The sequence below is a fragment of the Hyla sarda genome, chromosome 6, assembly GCF_029499605.1.
Source record: "Hyla sarda isolate aHylSar1 chromosome 6, aHylSar1.hap1, whole genome shotgun sequence".
NCBI lineage: Eukaryota > Metazoa > Chordata > Amphibia > Anura > Hylidae > Hyla > Hyla sarda.
The window spans coordinates 283,366,548-283,382,342 of record NC_079194.1 but is presented as its reverse complement, the minus strand read 5'-3'; the positions used below and the strand labels follow the sequence as shown (position 1 = coordinate 283,382,342).

The window sequence follows — 15,795 nt, the reverse complement described above, 5'->3', positions numbered from 1 at the left end:
GGGGGGGTCATCATGACCCCCCCCCTGGGCGATATGCCGCGATGCCTGCTGAACGATTTCAGCAGGCATCGGGCACCGGCTTCCCTCCGGCTAGCAGCGGGGGGCTGGGATTTGACTCAAACGTCCTGAGTCCTTAAGGACTCGGAAAAGGGGCCGTTTGAGTACGTCCTGCGTCCTTAAGGGGTTAAAGGGGTACTCTGGTGGAAAGCTTTTTTTTATTTTTATTTTTTTATCAACTGGTGCCAGAAAGTTAAACAGATTTGTAAATTACTTCTATTAAAAAATCTCAATCCTTCCAGTACTACTTAGCTGCTGATTACTACAGAGAAATTCTTTATTTTTTTTTGGAACACAGAGCTCTCTGCTGAATCACGAGCACAGTGCTCTCTGCTGACATCTCTGTTCATTTTAAGAACTGTCCAGAGTAGGAGAAAGTCCCCATAGAAAACATATGCTGCTCTGGACAGTTCCAAAAAGAAAATAATTTCCTCTGTAGTATTCAGCAGCTAATAAGTACTGGAAGGATTAAGATTTTTTTTAATAAAAGTAATTTACACATCTGTCCAACTTTCTGGCACCAGTTGATTTAAAGAAAAAACGTTTTCCACCGGAGTACCCCTTTAAAAAATAAATACAGAAATAAAACAAAAAATAAATAAATAAATAAAATAAATGTACATTATTTTGGAAGCAGAAATATAATAGGCTTGTTGTTTAGTGAATAGGGAAAAAAGATGAGGCACGTCGGAAGACCAGAAATCAAATTGGCTAAAATAGACCTGTAATATGTAAGGTATTTATAGGGCTTTAAAGGGGTACTCCTGTGGAAAACTTTTTTTTCTTCAAATCAACTGGTGCCAGAAAGTTGAACAGACTTTAATTTACTTTTATTAAAAAAGCTTAATCCTTCCAGTACTTATTAGCTGCTGAATAGTACAGAGGAAATTATTTTCTTTTTGCAACACAGTGCTCTCTGCTGACATCTCTGTCCATTTTAGGGACTGTCCACTCGCACACATTGCGGCTGCTCCCCCTGCTCTATGAGCTAGGCCAAGAGCTGCCGCGATGTGCGAGTATACTGCGCATGCGCGCGGCGACTCGCACATCGCAGTGTGTCTGCTTGTAGCGGCGTATTGCCGCTCCGAGCAGGCACATGTAAAGGCAGCATATAGGGTCCTTCAGCGGCGGGTCTGCAGCGAAATACGCGCTGTAAATCCACTTGTCTGAACGTACCCTAAGGGACTATTGACAGCTGGAGAGGGAGGCTGGAGGCAAGGTGTGACAATTTAGGATAATTAATGCCGGTATTAGGCTCATAAGTAGAGATGAGCGAACTTACAGTAAATTCGATTCGTCACAAACTTCTCGGCTCGGCAGTTGATGGCTTATCCTGCGTAAATTAGTTCAGCTTTCCGGTGCTCCGGTGGGCTGGAAAAGGTGGATACATTCCTAGGAAAGAGTCTCCTAGGACTGCATCCACCTTTTCCAGCCCACGGGAGCACCGGAAAGCTGAACTAATTTATGAAGGAAAAGTCAACAACTGCCGAGCCGAGAAGTTTGTGACTAATCGAATTTACTGTAAGTTCGCTCATCTCTACTCATAAGAAGAGACGAGCAGCGACTACTCCAATAGGGTATTCTGAGTTCCCCATGGTCACAATCTCTATAAGCTGCAGCAGAGAATTAGATCTGAGATGTCCATACATCAGTGTTATTTCAACCAGAGTGCTTCCAGCTGTTGTAAAACTACAACTCCCAGCATGCCCGGACAGCCTTTGGCTGTCCGGGCATGCTGAGAGTTGTAGTTTTGCAACAGCTGGAGGCACACTGGTTGGGAAATATTGTCATGGACAGGTCATTAAAGGGGAACTCGGGTGGTAAACATTTTTTTTTTAAAATCAACTGGTGCCAGTAAGTTAAACAGATTTGTAAATGACTTCTATTAAAAAAATCTTTACCCTTCCAATACTTTTTAGCAGCTGTATGCTTCAGAGGAAATTCTTTTCTTTTTGAATTTCTTTTTTTGTCTTGTCCACAGTGCTCTCTGCTGACACCTCTGTCCGTGTCAGGAACTGTCCAGAGAAGCATAGGTTTGCTATGAGGATTTTCTACTGCTCTGGACAGTTCCTGATACGGGCATCAGGTGTCAGCAAAAAGCACTGTGGACAAGACAAAAAAAGAAATTCAAAAAGAAAAGAATTTCCTCTGAAGCATACAGCTGCTAAAAAGTACTGGAAGGGTAAAGATTTTTTATAGAAGTCATTTACAAATCTGTTTACCTTTCTGGCACCAGTTCATTTAAAAATAAAAAATGTTTTCCACCGGAGTACCCCTTTAATTCCAATAGACACCATGCAATACCTTAGTTTCCCTGTGGGGGCATTGCTTTGGAACTGAACAGTTGCTGCTTGATTCCCTCACAAAGCTGATCGATGAGAAAAATAGCAGGGGGTTAAAGGGGTTATCCAGGAAAAAAACTTTTTTTTTTTTTTATATATATATCAACTGGCTCCAGAAAGTTAAACAGATTTGTAAATGACTTCTATTGAAAAATCTTAATCCTTTCAGTACTTATGAGCTTCTGAAGTTAAGGTTGTTCTTTTCTGTCTAAGTGCTCTCTGATGACACGTGTCTCGGGAACCGCCCAGTTTAGAAGCAAATCCCCATAGCAAACCTCTTCTAAACTGGGCGGTTCCCGAGACACGTGTCATCAGAGAGCACTTAGACAGAAAAGAACAACCTTAACTTCAGAAGCTCATAACTACTGAAAGGATTAAGATTTTTTAATAGAAGTAATTTACAAATCTGTTTAACTTTCTGGAGCCAGCTGATATATATATATATATATATACATATATATATATATATATATATATATATATATATATATATATATATAAAAGTTTTTTCCTGGATAACCCCTTTAACCTCCAAGTCAGATTTATTTTCCTATAAAAAAAAAAAGGGATTCTAAAAAAGCAGACAACCCCCTCATAGGAGGTAAAGAACAACTCAAGGGCTTGTACTGTATGTAGCATACATGTGTTTCCTTATCTTAATATACGATTATGAAATATTTACAAAAAACACAAATTGCCGAAATTGTTGGCACTATATATATATATATATATATATATATATATATATATATATTTATGTTTATTTGCTTTATATTTATTAGCTTTTTTGCTTTATATTTATTTCTATTTACAATCTTCAGACTGTCGGCAACATCAGAACATGCAGGCGCTAGGACCGCTCGGAAATGCGCCTTCTCAAGACGCCGATGCATTTTTAAACGGCCTGACATGTCGATTCTTTCTGTGGAAGCTGGGATTGGAATTTCCACGGCAGATGTTTCCGCCATTTGCACGGTGCAGCAGCATCCCATTGAAATCAATAGGACTCTGCTGCAATGGAATTTCCGAGCTGAATTTTTATGCCGGATTCCGCTCGCAATGTCAACATAGCCTTACTGTGTAAACAGAAATGCATTGTGTCACATAGGACATCATTGGTTAGAATAGCAGGTTGGCATTGCACTGTGTGTACACTTAGTAGGTGGATCCATGCTGGGCTGGGATTGGCGCAGACAATATATCATAAACCGTATATAATATAATAATTAGTGATGAGCGGCATTGGTCATATTCGAATTCGCGATATATGGATGAATATTTGTCCTGTATTCACAAATTTCGCATATTCGTTGTGTATTTGCGTATTCGTTGCATATTGGCGTAATCGCACATGAAACTGCCAAAAAAAAAAAAAACGCTGCTGTAAGGAATCTTATATAGTGAGGGGGGTGGGAAACTTTACTATTGGTTGGTAGGGATGTTGATAACCTCTGACAAGTGTATTTGCATCATTCTCATTGGCCCACGAGCTAAAAGAAGGAATATGCGCATATGCGAAATATTCGCGCTCCACGGTCTCACACAGTAACTAGTATTGGAGCATAAGCTGGAAGCCGGGAGGGATGATGATCACTGTGATGTGTTCTGCGAAAAAAAAACAAAAAACGAATATTTGTAATTTCGAATACAGTGGTCCCTCAACATACAATGGTAATCCGTTCCAAATGGACCATCGTTTGTTGAAACCATCGTTTGTTGAGGGATCCGTGCAATGTAAAGTATAGGACAGTGGTCTCCAACCTGCGGACCTCCAGATGTTTCAAAACTACAACTCCCAGCATGCCCGGACAGCCGTTGGCTGTCCGGGCATGCTGGGAGTTGTAGTTTTGCAACATCTGGAGGTCCGCAGGTTGAAGACCACTGGTATTGGAGGTTATACTCCCGTGTCTCCGCCGCTCCGGACCGTCACCACTGCCCTGGATGTCGCCGTCCATCGCTGTCGCCGCGTCCCCGACGCTCCGGGAAGGTCTCTGCTGCCTGGGAACGTCGCTCTCCGTCGCCGCCATCACGTCGCTCCGCACGCCGCTCCTATTGGATGACGGGACGGCGTGCGCGGCGACGTGATGACTACGATGGAGAGCGCCGGCGGTGCAGGGGACCCGGAAGAGGACGCGCCGGAGCCCCGAGGACAGGTAAGTGATCGTCAGCGGACCACACGGGGCACCGTAAACGGCTATCCGGCGGCAGCTGAAGCCGTCTGCGCTGCCGGATATCCGTTTATGCGATTTCCCCGGCATACAAAAGCATCGTATGTTGATACTGCCTCTGAGAGGCCATCGTATGTTGAAATGATCGTATGTCGGGGCCATCGTAGGTCTGGCGGGGTCACTGTATATAGCAAATATATTCGCAATATTCGCGAATCCGCGCTAAGAACGAAATGCGAATATTCGCGCCCAAGACTAATAATAATACATAGGACTACCTTTCCCATCCCAAGCACCTTTTCCTATCACACGATGAATGTTATCCCTGCATTCCCAAGGGACACTTATTGATCTTTAATTTGTCATTTTTTTGGGGGGGGCTCTTCCCAATGACACGCTCTTACACCACCTCCATGCACGGTATTGTGGTGTGTGTTATATCGGTCTTGTACACAGGATTTCCTGAGCTCCTAGGGCCTGTGACGTAGCACACCTCCCTTTATCTTCTCGCCCTCCCCCCCCAGCTCTCCCTCTCCCACTCTCTCCCCATCAGCTGCAGGAGCAGGTTAGTCGTGCCTTTTTATTGCTCATCTTTTTTGCCATAGTGTCTTCTCGTTCACTACGAAGCCATTATTCGTCTACAATTCTCCTTTTTTTTTCCCCTCGTTGTGCGTCCTTTCGGCTTTTCCTTAGGCTTTTCCTTCTCATCCCCGTTCCTCCCTCCTCCTCCTATATCTGCATCTGTCTCTCTCTTTGTATTTCTCCATTTCTCCCACCTTGCGTCTGTACATATAACCTCTGCACACATTCTGCTTCAGGTTTTTGGGGGATTTTTTATTTCTCTTTTTTTTCGCAATCCTTATAGCCCCTGCGAACAGAATGCTGGTCCTTCATGTATGTTTAGGGTTCCTTCTCTTTTTTTGTTATGCGGCTCAGCATCTTCCATTTTATTCGACTACTTTCATGCCCGTTCGCCCGATAATCGCCCCCGTGTAAAAAGGCCCTTTATTGGGCATTCGCTCCATTGCTTCTCCTTCTTTTCGGGTCCTTTTGTAATGGTTTCATCCCAACATTTCAGATTTCCTTTTTCGCCCTCTCACATCCTTCTTATCTACCATATCTCTTCCTCCCTCTCCGTGTCTCATTCTTCCTCTGCCTCGCCAACCACATCCCTGTGTATAATATGTGTGTTCCTGTGTATCCATGTCAGCAGTCCTTCCGCTTACTACAGTAAAATCTGCCTGTTCCGTTATCAGGTCACTTGTCTTCCATGAAATGACATGTTTCGACCAGTCATTCATACCTGAGAACACTCGGTATAGACCAGCGTGCCTCCAGCTGTTGCAAAACTACAACTCCCAGCATGCCCGGACAGCCAACGGCTGTCCGGGCATGCTGGGAGTTGTAGTTTTGCAACAGCTGGAGGCACGCTGGCTTGAAAACACATGCTGGGAGTTGTAGTTTTGCAACAGCTGGAGGCATGTTGGCTTGAAAACACATGCTGGGAGTTGTAGTTTTGCAACAGCTGGAGGCATGTTGGCTTGAAAACACATGCTGGGAGTTGTAGTTTTGCAACAGCTGGAGGCACGCCGGCTTGAAAACACATACTGGGAGTTGTAGTTTTGCAACAGCTGGAGGCACGCTGGCTTGAAAACACATGCTGGGAGTTGTAGTTTTGCAACAGCTGGAGGCACGCCGGCTTGAAAACACATACTGGGAGTTGTAGTTTTGCAACAGCTGGAGGCACGCTGGCTTGAAAACACATACTGGGAGTTGTAGTTTTGCAACAGCTGGAGGCACGCTGGCTTGAAAACACATGCTGGGAGTTGTAGTTTTGCAACAGCTGGAGGCACGCCGGCTTGAAAACACATGCTGGGAGTTGTAGTTTTGCAACAGCTGGAGGCACGCTGGCTTGAAAACACATGCTGGGAGTTGTAGTTTTGCAACAGCAGGAGGCACGCTGGCTTGAAAACACATGCTGGGAGTTGTAGTTTTGCAACAGCTGGAGGCACGCTGGCTTGAAAACACATGCTGGGAGTTGTAGTTTTGCAACAGCTGGAGGCACGCTGGCTTGAAAACACATACTGGGAGTTGTAGTTTTGCAACAGCTGGAGGCATGCCGGCTTGAAAACACATTCTGGGAGTTGTAGTTTTGCAACAGCTGGAGGCACGCTGGCTTGAAAACACATGCTGGGAGTTGTAGTTTTGCAACAGCTGGAGGCACGCTGGCTTTAAAACACATGCTGGGAGTTGTAGTTTTGCAACAGCTGGAGGCACGCTGGCTTGAAAACACATACTGGGAGTTGTAGTTTTGCAACAGCTGGAGGCACGCTGGCTTGAAAACACATGCTGGGAGTTGTAGTTTTGCAACAGCAGGAGGCACGCTGGCTTGAAAACACATGCTGGGAGTTGTAGTTTTGCAACAGCTGGAGGCACGCTGGCTTGAAAACACATGCTGGGAGTTGTAGTTTTGCAACAGCTGGAGGCACGCTGGCTTGAAAACACATACTGGGAGTTGTAGTTTTGCAACAGCTGGAGGCATGCCGGCTTGAAAACACATTCTGGGAGTTGTAGTTTTGCAACAGCTGGAGGCACGCTGGCTTGAAAACACATGCTGGGAGTTGTAGTTTTGCAACAGCTGGAGGCACGCTGGCTTTAAAACACATGCTGGGAGTTGTAGTTTTGCAACAGCTGGAGGCACGCTGGCTTGAAAACACATACTGGGAGTTGTAGTTTTGCAACAGCTGGAGGCACGCTGGCTTGAAAACACATGCTGGGAGTTGTAGTTTTGCAACAGCTGGAGGCACGCTGGCTTGAAAACACATGCTGGGAGTTGTAGTTTTGCAACAGCTGGAGGCATGCTGGCTTGAAAACACATTCTGGGAGTTGTAGTTTTGCAACAGCTGGAGGCACGCTGGCTTGAAAACACATGCTGGGAGTTGTAGTTTTGCAACAGCTGGAGGCACGCTGGCTTGAAAACACATACTGGGAGTTGTAGTTTTGCAACAGCTGGAGGCACGCTGGCTTGAAAACACATGCTGGGAGTTGTAGTTTTGCAACAGCTGGAGGCACGCCGGCTTGAAAACACATACTGGGAGTTGTAGTTTTGCAACAGCTGGAGGCACGCTGACTTGAAAACACTGGTCTAGACAAAGTATATAGTATTTTGTGGGTCCCTTCTGCGATACTCCACATAGTAGACAGGATTAGGAAACTGACCTTGGGTGTGACTTTACCTAGGACCTGAAACTTTATCCGTCACATTCCTCATCCATATAACCTTCCTTCTTTCTGCATTGTCCCTTATGCACGGGGAAAAATATTTCTACCTCGAGGCCTAAAAAAAACTGTATCCACCTTCAGAAGGGTATAAGGATAGTCTCAGAATTCCGGAAAGTCATATTAGGGTAGGTTCGCACTATGTTAGTACCTGTCGTCATCCGAAAACTAAGTCCAATTTCCCCCAAAATTCTTTCACCTGCTGTTTTAGGCTCCATCCATGACATTGGTCCAACTCCAGTCCAATAGTAGATTCCTGAGATTAGTTGCAGAATGGGACTGAATAAGGGAAGGTTCACACTGTGTTAGTTTCCCTGTTAGACGTATCCGTCCATTTTCGGCATATGGGGGGGGGGATCAGGAAAGATACACGTCAGATATCTGAAATGTACGGCCTAAGGCTAGGTTCACATGACAGAGTAAATGTTAAACGTAACCAATGGCAACCAGTTTTCGCCATGTGTTTGGGGTGGGGATTAGAAAATATACACGTCAGATAGCAATCTAAAATGTATGCCCGGTTATACTAGGTTTACATTGTGTTCGTGCCGCCATTACTTGTATCTATCGGCATCCCCCCCCCCCCCTAAAACGAGATGCCAACTTATACTGTTATTGGGAACAGCGGACCCCCATTGCTTTCTATGACCGAACAAAGTCACCCGAGGACCCAGTTCGGGATGCATGCGCTATTTTAAGCGGACTTAAAATCGCATGAATTAGCACATAGGACTCAAGTCTTTTGGTTCGGCCATAGAAAGCAATGGAGTCCGCTTCTCCCGTTAACACTATACGTCAGCATTCTGTTTTCGGCGGGATGCTATGACTAGGCGGGACTAATGTATATTATATAAAAATTAAACCGCAGCACTATAGATTAGTAAAAAAAAAATAAAAAAAAAATAAAAAAAACATTTATTCCATCAAAGGTGCAGTGGCGACATTTCGGCTCACTCCAGAGCCAATTTTCAAGCCTATCAAACTTGGGATCAGTTGGGCTGGATCCTTATACTACCCTACACCCATTTACCTAACTCCACCTGGAAAGTGCTGCCATCTTTTTGTGTTTATATAGTATACGTCTCTGTATGTGTCATGTGTATGTCTCATTTTAAGCTACGATACTTTGTCTTATTCAAATCTTTCTAAACGCTGACATGACGGTCAAGGACGCCCGGGGTATGCGGTTTACTTGTAGCTGCTTCTTGTAACCAAAATAAACACTGTAACAATGTGAAGTATGTGAATAAAAAGGGTAAAGGGGGACAAGTAAGGCCTTGTTTACATCTATGGTGCACATGCAGCACGTATATGTTGGAATGCCATTATCGGAAGGGTACTGCGGCATACCAAGCGGAGTCTACCTGTGCCTATTGGGGGAGATTTATCAAAACTTGTGTAGAGGAAAAGTCAACCAGTTGCCCATAGCAACCAATCCGACCGCTTCTTTCATTTTGAAAAGGCCTCTGAAAAATGAAAGAAGCTATCTGATTGGTTGCTAGGGTCAACTGGTCAACTTTTCCTCTGGACAGGTCTTGATGAATCTTCCCCATATGTGTGTGTGGTGTGTCCCACAAATAAAAGATATACAGATATAGTGCCTGCCAACATAGTACTGACAGTTTTAGTATGGTAATACAGGAGTAATACAGATCTCTGGTGCCCCTCAAACGCCAGTCTGGGTAGGAAAGGCTTTCCATCTTGTGGTACATGACATGCCAACAGCATAGCCCACCATAGAACATGGCGCCCTGCTAATATAGGTAGTGGCCACTACATCTTTACCAAGCAGACCAAATGTAGTGAAAAGTAGATTAGGCTTTGTCTATGGAAACCTAAAGCTATGCTGCTGTATATGCTTGTCAACAAGGCCGTAAATGTTAATATTCTTTACATTTTGGGAGAGATTTATCAAAACCTGTCCAGAGGAAAAGTTACCCATAGCAACCAATCAGATAGCTTCTTTCATTTTTAACAAGGCCTCTGCAAAATGAAAGAAGCGAGCTGATCGGTTGCTATGGGCAACTGGGCAATTTTTCCTCTGGACAGGTTTTGATAAATCTCACCCTTTGTTTTTCAGGATCCTGTGTTGAAATGTGTTACTAAACTTTTCAATACTGTGTAAAAGTAATGGTAAAACCTCAAAGTATGTTAAAAGACTACTCTTTTGGCATATTTTAGTGTGGTGGTGGGGTGTGTGGTGCAGGGCAGATGGCATCAATCCCTTGTATTCGTGACGCCAGGGCATGGTTTAGCCTAAAACCACCCAAAGGTATACCGCTGGATCCTGGGCTAGGCACGGGGGGCAATAAAGACTCCGACGCCAAGTTACAGACAACGGTAACTTTACTGAGGGTAGACAGTTGGTAAAGTCTAGGGACCAAGGAGTTGACCAGTGACGCAGAGACCTTAAGGGCTTCCTGGGACTTTTTAGTAGGACTGGACAATTGAATCCAGACCACGCTGACTTGACAGATGACAGGGACTGACTTGACTCATAAAGCTGTGACTTTATCTTACTTGACTTGATGGTGGCTGCAGGACTGGACTTTGAGGTCTCCAACACTCTGGACACACACACTAGACAAGACTGCACTGGACCTCAGCAAGAAGAGAGAGAAGCTCCACCCAGGGCTTATATGGGGGAGACTAGCAGGGAGCCCATAGGTCACTTTTGGGATCACCTGGTCACTGGTACCTCCTGGGTAACAATCACATGACATATCACATGGTATAACTCTTGAAGAAACATTACATTTTATAGCACTTTACATGGTAAAACATATTTACAATGGGGAAACAAGTGCAGGGGGCCGTGGGGGCACTGAAGGAGGCTGCCTGACAGGACAGCAGGAGCACAGGGTAACACCTCCCGTACTGGGCCACCACATTAGGTTCATTATAGGCTATAGCACTGGGCTCTAGGTACGTTGGCGTATACATTAAAAACATAGCCTTAGGGTGGGTGGGGGTGATGGATTAGTGGTCGGACACGGCTTCCTCTGAGGTTAGAGTAGCTAAACCCATGGAGGATGGCTTTGTTCACATTCCAATTTGCTGATATGTATCACATATACATTAGCAAACTACAGACATGGGCCCCATTGACTTTACTGGCTTGAATGTAGACAGGTAGTGACTACATTCTAGTCATTCCCAGCTTATATGTGTCTATTTTCTTGGACACCCCGCGCTTCAGTGTCCTAAAAAATAAACATATATTTGCAAGAAATGACTGGCTGATACATTTGGGTTATTAAAGTCAAAGAGGCCTGTGCCTGTGCATACACAGAGATACGTTGGCATCCCATTTTATACATGACACATATTGGCAAATCATAATGTTAAAGGAGTAGTCCAGTCCTGAAAAACTTATCCCCTAGCCTAAGGGGGAAGCGGCAGCTGACACCCCCCTCAATACAACTCTATGGCAGACTCGGAGCGCTGCTGTCAGCGGCCGCTTCATGCGGTGGTCAACATGCCCCCTTCCCGCGGGCTGCCGGGGCCCCGTACAGGAGATCATGGGGGGCCCCAGCGGTCGGACCCCCCGCGATCTGAAACTTATCCCCTATCCTTAGGAAAGGGGATACGTTTTTCAGCACTGGGCTACCCCTTTAATGGTAATCATAAGTTTGGTCTTGGGAAACTGTACTGTATGGTGTTACTCTGTCGGTGTACACGTTCATGATCATACAGCTACCTTTTTGCCCATGCTAGGTATACAGACTTCAAGTGCAGTATGGCAGTATGTACTGTATATGTAAGGATACACAATGCATGTCCCGATTGCAGCAACCCCAATGGGCTCACCTCTAGGATGGAACTTTCAGCTCATGTATATGAAAAGAAATGCACCAAGTAAATTCGATTCGTCACGAACTTCTCGGCTCGGCAGTTGATGACTTATCCTGCATAAACTAGTTCAGCTTTCAGGTGCTCCGGTGGGCTGGAAAAGGTGGATACATTTCTAGGAAAGAGTCTCCTAGGACTGTATCCACCTTTTCCAGCCCACGGGAGCACCGGAAAGCTGAACTAGTTTATGCAGGATAAGTCATCAACTGCCGAGCCGAGAAGTTCGTGACAAATCAAATTTACTGTAAGTTCGCTCATCTCTACTCCCTGTGGTTAAGTTTCCGCTTCTTTTTTTTCTTGCGTTTTTCTGGTCTGAAAAAACCTCCACGAAAAACTGCCCTGTCACTAAAGACTTCTATAGGAGAGAAATGACAAGATTATTTCCCCTAAAAAAACAAAAAACACTATAGTCTTGTGATTTTGGAAAACTGCCACTGAGGTCAAACCCGCAGAAAAACGTGAGAAATTGGGTTTGGTGTTTCATAAATCCCTATTGACTTTCAGCTAACATCTGGCTGCAGCGTTTTTTCCACCAAAAATTGCAGTGTGGCATTTGTGGAGTTTTTTGGGCATTTTTGCCAAAAAAAAAAAAAAACAAGTGGAAACCTAGCCTGTATACAGTGGTCCCTCAAGTTACAATATTAATTGGTTCCAGGACGACCATTGTATGTTGAAACCATTGTATGTTGAGACCATAACTCTATGGAAACCTGGTAATTGGTTCTGAAGCCACCAAAATGTCATCTAAAAATAGGAAAAAGTGAGGATTAAAGAAAAATAAGTAGATAACTAATATAGATAAAGCAAATCATTACATATAAAAGTAATAAAGATCTGCTGGGAGCTGTAAGTCACTGTCTATTTCAGTGTTTCCCAACAAGGGTGCCTCCAGCTGTTGCAAAACTACAACTCCCAGCATGCCCGGACAGCCGAAGGCTGTCCGGGCATGCTGGGAATTGTAGTTTTGCAACAGCTGGAGGCACCCTCTTTGGGAAACACCGGTTTATGTAGAGGACAGAAGCTTCTTCAGGGTCCTGTACAGAACACGCAATGTCCTAAAAAAAAAAAGTTAAATGGAGCCGCCCTCACCTGGTGTCCAAAGGAGCAACTAACCCTGGCACAGGTAAAGAGTACAGAACATGTAATACCTCTCTGTACTGTAGGGGGAGCTACCAGACACCAGTCAGTGCATACACTTCAGTAATACAGGGGTTTTACCAGTGAATGTCCATTCTGATTGGTGGGTTCTTCCAGCCATTGACACGTTTGGCAGATTCCGTAGGATTGTATGTTGAGTCTGGTTTCAAGTTACAATGGTCCAGAAAAGACCATTGTATGTTGAAACTATTGTAAGTTGAGGGATCACTGTATCGGATCTTGTTATATTCCAGAGATATAGGGGGAGATTTATCAAAACCCGTCCAGAGGAAAAGTTGCCTAGTTGCCCATAGCAACCAATCAGCTCGCTTCTTTCATTTTTAACAAGGCCTCTGCAAAATGAAAGAAGGGATGTGATTGGTTGCTATGGGCAACTGGGCACCTTTTTCTTTGCCCAGGTTTTGATAAATCTCCCCGATTGTACTTGACTGACTTTGGAGAACATATTAATCTGAATTCTGTTTCATTAATGTTTCTTGTTCTTCTGCTTAGGCACGTTCAACCTTTTTCCCATCTGTTCAGTAAAATGAGGAATGTGGAAAAAAGGAACAGTTAACAGCAGTCTGCTGGCAAGATCAAAGCAAGCCGGGGCGATCCTGGGTCGGTGAAGAGGTATAATCAGCCAATCAGCTCATCATTTACTGTCAGACAGTAGAAAGAGCCTCCGGGCTCTCTCTTTTCAGTAGTCCTTAAAGTATTTGGCATTCCGCCATTTTCTTTCTTCATTTTGTCACAATATTTGTGACGCGATTTGAGCGAAAACAAAACCCAAAACACCAGCTTCTACTTATCGTGGCTACGAAAAAAAAAGGGATATACAGGATGAATGAGGAATGTGGTCTACTGGGCCGAGACCTTTCTAAGGTGACCGATGAAGAAATGCTATCTCACAGCAAAGAGGAACTTGTGCGGAAACTAAGAGAAGAGGAAGCCGAGAAAATGGCAGCCCTCATCCAAAGAGGTCGCCTCATAAAGGAGGTCAACCGCCAGCTACAAGGCCACTTAACGGAGATTCGCGAGTTAAAACAAGTCAACCATCGTCTTCAGGAGGAAAACAGAGAGCTGAAGGACCTTTGCTGCTTCTTGGATGACGACAGGTTGAAAAGCAAGAAGCTGGCTAGCGAATGGCAACTCTTTGGTTACCACGCAGCCAAAGTGTTACGGGAAGACTTGGGTGGGTACCTGAAAAAACTTTCCGAGCTCGAGAGACGTCAGGACGAGCTTGTGCGGGAAAACTCATGCCTTTCTGAAGTCTTTCTGGCTCTAGAGGAAGATGGGGCTTCCATAAGGCATCATGCCAGCCCTGTGGCTTCATCGGAGCTAAGCCTTTTACCATGTGGACCACGAGACTTGGGAGATGGGAGCTCCAGTACCGGGAGTGTAGGGAGTCCTGACCAACTCCATGTTGTTTGTTCACCTGATGACTGAAATTGGGCATCCAGTTTTAACCTGTGAATGTACATGGCTATGAATGACAAGACTGTTGGCCCTTAAAATGGGACTCTAGGGTCAACTAAGCTACTGAGGGAGGATTTTGGGGTTACTAGCCTGGTCTTTTTTTTTTTTCCTATCTACTACACTTTCTGTATATATTGTAAACACGTAAAATCTGAAGCCATTTCCTCTCTGTAAATATGAGAAAGAAGACAGCACACTAAACTCTGTAGATATACAGATGCAATGGAGGGTACTAGATTGCTCCGAGCCGCTAGCTTTTGTATACGTACAGACTGGCAACAGCTTAGTTTCTGCTCCCAGTCATCATTTTCTTTATATATACAGGTGTGAGAGGGCTCATTCATTCCTAAATGCCTGTATACAAACATCTCTTCCCATTTATACATCACTGTATATAAAGAATAGAATGGGGTTTGTTGCTCGAATGGGCAGATACCATGACCCATCGGTAGCAGAAAGGACGACTTGATCTCTGCTGTCCTGTATACAGTATATACACATGGGGTCTGCTCTCAGTCATGGCTCTGTATATACAGATGAGTATACATATATACATCCATCGATGACTGGGAGATGGGTAATTGATGTGTCTCATCATGAGACACATCAATTACCCATCTCCCAGTCATCGATGGGTGTATATATGTATACAGGAGAGAGGGGGGGGGGGGGGAGGGCACAGTCACTTATCTCTGTGTATACAATTTAGATGGCTAAATGAGATTTCCACTGTTTTATTGTCACTATGGTATCCAGATGCAAAATGTGTGTAAATAGGTCATTATTGCCATAGTTTGCGAAATAGTTCAAATATAAAATACAGGTTCTACGTAGTTTCGGCTGGTTATCAGTTTAGCACTCCGACAACTCCATGTACTACAATGAGTGAAATTCCTGACATTTCTTATCAGTTCAGACATGATGCTTCTGCATCGGATCCAGATAGAACTTCCTGGCAACCAGGGAAACACTATAGATTAACCAAAGAATATCAAGATTGGAGATCTTATTTCAGAGTTTTTCTGCATAGACAGCTGAGAGACAGGGTATCTCTTCTCCCGTCCCTTTTTTTTTGGAGTAATGTTAGCAGCGGTCAAAGACATTATCCATGTATATAGACTGTCATGGTCATAGATTGTGATCCATGTTGGATATTCACACCGGGAGTGTTTATAGCATGAAAAGAAAGCTGGAGACTGCATGGGATTGGTATGAAACACACAGACGTTCAGGTCATCGGAGCTCAAAGTAAATCATTTCACGTATTGCCAAATGAATAAAAGTGCTGAAATGTATTATTTTGTATGGAAATCGGTTCTCCTCCTACACTTATTTTTAGAAAAATCTCCTTAACACCCAGGTAGAGATGAGCGAACTTACAGTAAATTCGATTCGTCACGAACTTCTCGGCTCAGCAGTTGATGACTTTTCCTGCATGAATGAGTTCAGCCTTCAGGTGCTCCGGTGGGCTGGAAAAGGTG

The 15,795-nt window shown here is 44.3% G+C and overlaps 1 protein-coding gene across 1 annotated transcript; it reads left to right on the top strand.

Annotated features, from left to right (window-relative positions):
• Positions 1-4,999: 4,999 nt before the first annotated feature.
• CCDC85B (coiled-coil domain containing 85B) lies at positions 5,000-15,625 on the top strand. The gene is made up of 2 exons (XM_056527519.1): positions 5,000-5,132; positions 13,349-15,625. The coding sequence occupies exon 2, from the start codon at positions 13,679-13,681 to the stop codon at positions 14,282-14,284; it is 606 nt and encodes a 201-aa protein (XP_056383494.1). The 5' UTR covers positions 5,000-5,132; positions 13,349-13,678; the 3' UTR covers positions 14,285-15,625.
• The last annotated feature ends 170 nt before the right edge of the window (positions 15,626-15,795 follow it).

What these genes read in the sequence shown, in the direction of transcription:
- CCDC85B (XM_056527519.1), top strand. Translation starts at nt 13,679, where the DNA reads ATGAATGAGGAATGTGGTCTACTGGGCCGAGACCTTTCTAAGGTGACC.